General features: G+C 28.4%; 1 protein-coding gene across 1 annotated transcript; it reads right to left on the minus strand.

Annotated features, from left to right (window-relative positions):
• Positions 1-2,134: 2,134 nt before the first annotated feature.
• On the minus strand, positions 2,135-5,140 carry LOC131175403 (auxin efflux carrier component 2-like). The gene is made up of 6 exons (XM_058139599.1): positions 3,887-5,140; positions 3,511-3,787; positions 3,323-3,408; positions 3,053-3,210; positions 2,771-2,847; positions 2,135-2,407 (listed from the first exon to the last, which is right to left on the minus strand). Exons 1-6 carry the CDS (start codon positions 5,097-5,099, stop codon positions 2,341-2,343), a joined length of 1,878 nt encoding a protein of 625 aa, XP_057995582.1. The 5' UTR covers positions 5,100-5,140; the 3' UTR covers positions 2,135-2,340.
• Positions 5,141-7,581: the final 2,441 nt, after the last annotated feature.

Genomic DNA, 7,581 nt, shown 5'->3' on the forward strand with positions numbered 1-7,581 from the left:
GTTTGTTATGTTTTTATGTGTTTGTTTTAACATTTGAGGACAAATGTTTTTAAGGGGGAAGAATGTATTTATAATTTCAAACCTGAATGAGGAGGCAAATTTTTGCACAAATAAAATATAATTATAATATTACTACTATTTAATTGTTTATATTTAAAAAACTTTAATTATAAAACTTTTATAATAAAATGTGAATTTCAAAATTGAATAATTATAATGAAATTGCAGTATAGCTAGAATTTTTATTTTATATATTTTTTAGATTTTTTTTTTCATGCATAACAAGCAACTTAGATTGAACAAACAAACTAAGGTTTTCATAAATTATTGTGGTTTTGAAGAAGAAGAAATATGCCTAACCTCAACGATTTCTTCATTAAAAATTTTAGATAATAATTTAATTTAAAAAATTTTAGCATAATTTTTATTTTTATAAAGTAAATTTTATTTTTTAATAATTATCATTAAATAAACTAAGAAATTCTAATATGTCAATGGAAGAATAAAAATAAAATAATCATAAAAAACTTTAATTACTATAATAAGCATAACTGTAACTTTTATTCTCAAAATCATTTTTATTTAGAAATAAAAGCAAGTTTATTGAAATGACTAATAAAAATATTAATAATTCATTTCAATTTTGATAAATTTAAGTCAATTAGATAAAATTAACATAAAATTAGAAAAATGCACAAAAGTCATAGCATATGGAAAAATGCTTTTTTTAAGATACTAACAGTTATGTTGTCTTTATATTTATACACTGAATTATCATTCAATCTTGACATTTATCATAGTGCTCCTATGATTTGCCTCTTCAAACCAAAAATAAGTTTTTTTTTATATATATATATAATAAAGAGATTGGAGAAGTAAGGATTCAATATGACTCTATCAAGTGAGTAATATGCTTATAGTCATTATATCAAACCAAGCTAGCGGCAAAAACAAGTATTTATTTTCTATTAATGTACAATCATTTTCTATACATATACAATATTATTTGACTATGGTGTGAATACATGTATCAATCCAAGTACATTCAAATAAGTTATAATATAAATAGCATCTCACACAATTATACTATTCATTTATGATATAATTCATACACTATAAGTAAATATCATATTAGCTAAAAAATAAAACTTTTATAAAGTTACTGTTTAGTGACACAGTTCTATTCACCTATAATAATAATAATAATAATAATAATAATAATAATAATAATAATAATAGTGAATTTTGCCTATGATGATGATTAGTAGGTCTAGAATAGATGAACAAATTTTCTGTTTTAATTTTTTTTAAGAGGAAAATAGTTTGCAGATTGCTTCGTTAGTGCAGTGAAACGCAAGTGGGGATTGATGGAAATGCTTAATTGTTTAGATTTTTTGAATTTCTCCTAAACTTTTATGTCTAATGTTCGAATAAAATTTGCAAATTCTTTTATAAATGGTAGCTTGAAATTTATGGAGAAAAGATTGGTCTGGTGGAAAAAAAATTGAAAAAAAAAGTATAGTTTGAAGTTGCAAATTTTTTGTTTTGTTAAAGAAGATGAGAAAGAAATTACTACTATATGAGAATGGAGAAGCTAATTAAAATCACACTTTTTTTGGTTCTTCAATGTTAGGATTTGTTTGTTTGGTTTCTTATAAGAGAGAGGTAGGTGAATTCTCGATCAAGAAGGGAGGGAAAAGAAAAGGAGATGATTGGTTCTAGACCAGTAAGGAGAGGTAAGAGAAAAAAAAACGAGAGTGTAATATTCTTTTATTCTATGTAAATGATAAAGAATTTTTCAATTTAGCCAAAATTAATTTGTAAAGGATTCAATTAATTACAAATAAATTTTAGAGACTATTTAACTATTAGACTAAAATAAATAGGTCAATATATATTTTTTAAAATTAAAATCAATGCTCGTTTTATCATGTGAGAGCATATAATTGAAATTAGATTTAATTGAGTTAAAATTAAAATATAAACGATTTAATTTCATGAAAAAAAAAACTTTACTGATTGTCATCCTAAATTATCAACGCGAACCCTGGAAATGAATAGCACAATAATAATTTGAGAATAAAACAATGTTTTAGAGTGAAAGCTACGCAAAGAGCAAGATACATGTGTTCATTTAAAGTTCACAGTAAAATACCTAGCTAGCAAGAGTACTGTTCCACTAGCTAACCATGTAAGCTGGTAAAAACAAATAAATAGCATTGAAGAATGTGATAACAGTACATGCAGATGATTATGCAGTGCCTGTACATCGCCAATTCCGATGGCCAAAATTTTTTAAGCGCTACTTTAACTTCTCTCTTTGCCTTCTTTTATTGGAAGTCAAAGGCCGAGAAGCACATAATAGAGTATTGTAATAGGCAAGGCAATCAACATTCCGAAGATAACCCTGTAAAAATATTGAAATGACAAAATATTAACTTGCTAGCGAATAATAATCCTAAAAAAGTTAATTATAAAAAAAATCTACAAATTATAATTTCTGTCTTTATTTTAAAATTAACACTTTTTCAAATTTATTAATAAATCAACAACATAATCATTAATTATGAAATTAAAAATATTTTATTTCATTCTAATCACTAAAAATTATTGTTTGATTCTTAAAGTAAACGTTTAAATGTATTTTAAATTCATAAATTATAAAACACTATCCTCCTATAAAATTTTATATTTTTTATGATGATAAAATGGTTTTTTTTTTCATGATGATGTATTAATTTCTTTGGCAAAGGCAAACAAATTAACTTACGCAGTGCCAAGTATGCCAGGGTGGACATTGTATTCCTTGGCAAATACAAACGGGACGATCCCTTGGGGAAGAGCCGCCTGCCAGTAAATGTAATCAAAAGATTAATTGCAATTTGGGTATGATGAAAGCCAACAAGAAAATATATAAAAGAATGAATATTCGGCCATAATTTAATAAAAAAAAATTGTAGTAATAATAATTAAAAAAAGCTTTGCGTCTGCAAGTTTAGTTCATTTTCATCAAAACAGGAGAAAAAATTTTTACTAAAAACTGGGATTTAACCTGAACAATCGCCACATGTAGAAGAGGGCCGCGAAGACCAATAGCACTAGAGGTAGCTGCAATTACAGCTGGACCGGTCAGAAACCTCACCGCCATAGCAAAAGTCGCTACATATTTTCCGCATGCGATCATTTTTGGCTGCAAAGCCATGAATAAACCTGTTCAGTTAGGCTTGTATTAGTGTCCCATTATTAATTATAAAAATTTTTATTGAGAAGGGATAAATAAAAGAAATTAGTAATATTGTTATACAAGCTTTCCAAAACATACCTAGACTAAACATGGCCATTCCTAGACCTGTATCTGATAATATTGATATGGACCCTTTTACAATTGACGGCATTTGGATGCCCCATCTGCCGGCAACAAATTTCATCCAATTTAATTTGAAGGATATTTAGTCGATTCACTGGTTTAATTGCTAGGGTTCATATATTAGTGCATTAATTAATAATTACCTGAAAGATATGAGAGACCATACTAATCCTAAAAGGCTTGAATATGTGTTAGGGTTTCTTATCAGCTTCCTCCAGACCATGATTAGTATGAGCCTAGTCATAACACTTGCAGGGGGCATCTGGTGCTTTCTTGATCCATCTCCTTCCATATCCATCTTCTTTTGGCAATTGAAGGGGGACCCGGTTGCTGTAAACTTTTGTCCATCCTCTATGTCAAGCTCCTTTTCTCCATTCATTTTCCCAGCGGTACTCATATTTTCATTCAAGTCGTGCAGGGCTGGATATCAAATTTAACACAACACGAGAATTAATATATATGCGAGAGTGAGACCAAAGAAAAATGATAAATTTTGTGGGCAGATGGGCTTTTGCTTACCTCTTGAAGCGCCAGTTACATGTTGAAGACTGACTTTAGAAGAGTCGATGCCCTCAAAGTCAGTGGATGCAGCTTTATTAACTGCGTGTTTCAGATTACCTTCAAAAACCGGTGAGACACTTGAGCTCCAGACGAACATGTGGAGCTCCTTGTTAGGTATTGCACCACTTTCTTTCTTTCTAGGACCACCACTAGTAGAGCCTGAAAAAATGGAATCGGAAGGCCGGTAAACATTAAACAACTCACCACTCATAGTTCTCCCACCTCTTCTCTTCCCGATCTTCAACATGTCCTCATCAAAATTTGATGTTCTAGGCGTAGCTCCCTTCGAAGATTGCAAAGAGTAATCATCACTAATAGCTCCCAGGAAACTATTTGTGTACCCATGCTTAGGACTTGCGGCCTTGCTAGCAAACATGGTATGAAATTGTGTCTGGTTAAAACTTGAAGCCCTTGGTGTTGGCTCTCTGGAAGATTGCACTGAATAGATCTCTACTCCCGTAAGATTCGAAGCTCTCGGGTTCATGGATGTTAATGAGTTTAGTCCGTGTGACTTGTTAAAGGAAGACATCATAGACGAGGTGCTAGATCTTCTAACAACCACATGGAGCTTACCGTCTTCGCCGATCTCAGTTTCTGTTTGTAATGGTTCTCGACCATTTAGCGAAACGACATCAGAATCAACTCTGAAGGAGGTAATGGAACCTGCTGTCCCAGGGAATTGGTCGGAAATGAATAACTTGGCTCCTCTATATTCGAACATGAAGAGCATAAGAGTATACCAAATTACACTTTGCAAAACCACAATTTGAACCATAAGACTTCCCGAGAAATCCCCATACATGGCTTTCAAAAGAGGGATTCCCATGACCAGAGTGTTGGGAAGGGTAGAGAGAGAGAAGAGGGTGATCATCCACTCAAGGCTGCCACGTTTGCTGAAAGCTTGCCAGAGAAAGAGAGCCACAAGAATGACTACTTTTTGGAGAGAATCGGCAGCGATGAAGCTATAGTTCATGGCATAAGGGTTGTTGGAAGAGATGAAATGGAAGGAGAGTAAAGGAACCGCAAAAACTGCCACAAAACGGTTAATACCAGAGCATTGATCAGGGGTGAAGATTTTCCACCATCGGACTGAGCCATAGGCTAGTATCATAGCAACATATAGAGGAACAAGCGCAGCGAGAACATCGTAAATGTTCTTACCTGTAATCATGGCTAGCGATGAAGAATAAGAGTAAGTGTGTTTGTGGGGGCTGTCTTGTATCTCAATTGTAAAAGGAGGCATGGATGAAGCAGCAGCATTTAAGTTGTTTCTCCGGTCCACAGATTCGATATTATTTTAATCTTCTAGAAATAAACAAAGAGTTTTTCATCTAATTTGAATGGTTACTATAAGTAGCCAAATAGGTACGACGCAGGTGTAATTCTTGTCTACATCCATTGTATGCATCTAAATTAATCAACGATTGTCATTTTGATGGAAAATTATGGTAAGTCCCATTTCTATTGGTTGAGTGTTTACCCAGTCAATAAAATCATAGAATCATTATTATAGAATCCACCTAAAATAAGAGATATAATAAAGTGTCAATTTTTAATTAGAGAACTGTATGGACAATAAGCAAAATTCATCCCTCTGCAAGACAAGGAAATAAAATGTGGAAGATTTATTACCAAAGAAAAAGGATAATATAATTTATGCATTAGATTATGCAGTAATTGCAGATATACCTTACTAATAGCCACTCTACTGGTCCATGTACGTTACTTAGAAAATTATCAGTGATCCGCGGCAACAAGGATTTTTACGATATACTATTTTTTTTTTTATTAGTACTTGTTTAGCAATTATTTTTGAATCTAATTCCATCTAATTCATTTTGCACTCAATTAATTTTTTTTTTTTTATCTTGCTTCGATCTTAATATTGTACAAGATGAGAATAAAAAATGAAGGTGAAAGTCTCTTGACTCCAATTCTATATTTTTTCCCGTATAATAATATATTATTAATAATTTATTTTAATGTATTTATTATTTAAATATTATAATTTTAACTATATATATATATTATATTTAAAACTTATTTTTCTAACTTACAATTTATTTTCTTAATAAATAAATTGATATTATAGGCTAACAAATTAAAATGAAAAAAATAAAAAGAACAAGAGGATCGAGGTGGCAAGAACAAGAGGAGCATTGCCTGCCCCCAATCTGCCTCATTATTATTCCAATATATGTATTTGTAATTAAATTTTATATATAAATTTTTGTATATTTTATAATATTATTATAATATATTAATTTTTAATAATCAATTAAATTTAATCTTTTACTGGTACTATAATATCAAATTACATGACTATATTCAATTCAAAATATAAAAATTATGAACACTCAAACCTTCAATGCTAAAGAAAATAAAAGTAGAAAAACATTAATAATCGTAATATATATATATATATATATATATATATATATATATATATATATATATATATATATATATATATAATATGCTAATATTAATATTAATATTCCTCATTTAGTAATAAAGTAGATAATACTTTATAGGTAGTATAATGCTAATTTAATTTATAATAAAAATGTTTAAGAAATCATAATTATAAATAATTGCAATAATATAGTTAAATATGGGATAAAATAATTAGTTTTAGATTTAGTTATCATTAATAATTTTTTTAATATTCACCTTTAATCAAAATTAAATAAAAATTCTTTCAAAGTTGTACTATTTCAATAAATCAAAGTTGTACATTTAGCTAGTTCTTAAAACTAATATTTATCTAGCCCAAAAAAACTAATATTTATCTTTCATTGATTTACATTATTTATTTTATTTTTATTTTTATAATTCATAATTTTTAAAAATTTTATTTATAAATATTAACATATTCTCTCATTGAAACAAAAAAAATTATATATGAAAATTATTACTAAAAAAGAAAATATGCAACTAATATATATATATATATATATAACTAATTAATTATAAAGATAAATTTAACAAATTAAATACTAATAAATGTTTTGCTTTGATCATAATAATTTATGTTGTATTATCATTATATTTCAATTTTAAATTGAATTGATTTGTGACATAAAATTTAAGAATTAATTGAAGTTTTAAATAAACAAAAAAAAGTGTTTATATCAAAATAATTAATTAATTTATTAATTATTTTTAGGCCTAAAAATTAATTAAATTAATTTTATTTGTAAAATTAATTTAATTAATTTTATTTTATTAATTTGATTAATTTATGGTCTAAGATAATTATTAGATAAATATCTTGAGAGTTATCTGGTGGTTAGCTAAGATAAAGGAGGTTAGCAGCAATTCCAAAGAGTTATAGGGGAGTGGACTGGTAATTGTTAACAACTGCAAAACGTAAAAGTGGGTATTCCAGAATCTTTCAGGTACCTACAAGGAGAACTATGAATGTCGGATGAGCAGCGATTCCCAACAACTCAATCAAACAACACAAATTAGACTCCAACAGTCTTTTATTTTTATTTTTATCTATCTTTTATTTTCTAAGCTTTTGTATTTAATTTCAAGCCTTGTATTTTCTTTGCAATCAATCAATCAAAACATTCAATTTTAGTTTACTTACTTTCGATTACTTGTGAAATTGACGAAGCTGTATACAGTAAACTTAGTTCCCATAG

The sequence above is a fragment of the Hevea brasiliensis genome, chromosome 17 (genome assembly GCF_030052815.1).
Source record: "Hevea brasiliensis isolate MT/VB/25A 57/8 chromosome 17, ASM3005281v1, whole genome shotgun sequence".
Lineage (NCBI taxonomy): Eukaryota > Viridiplantae > Streptophyta > Magnoliopsida > Malpighiales > Euphorbiaceae > Hevea > Hevea brasiliensis.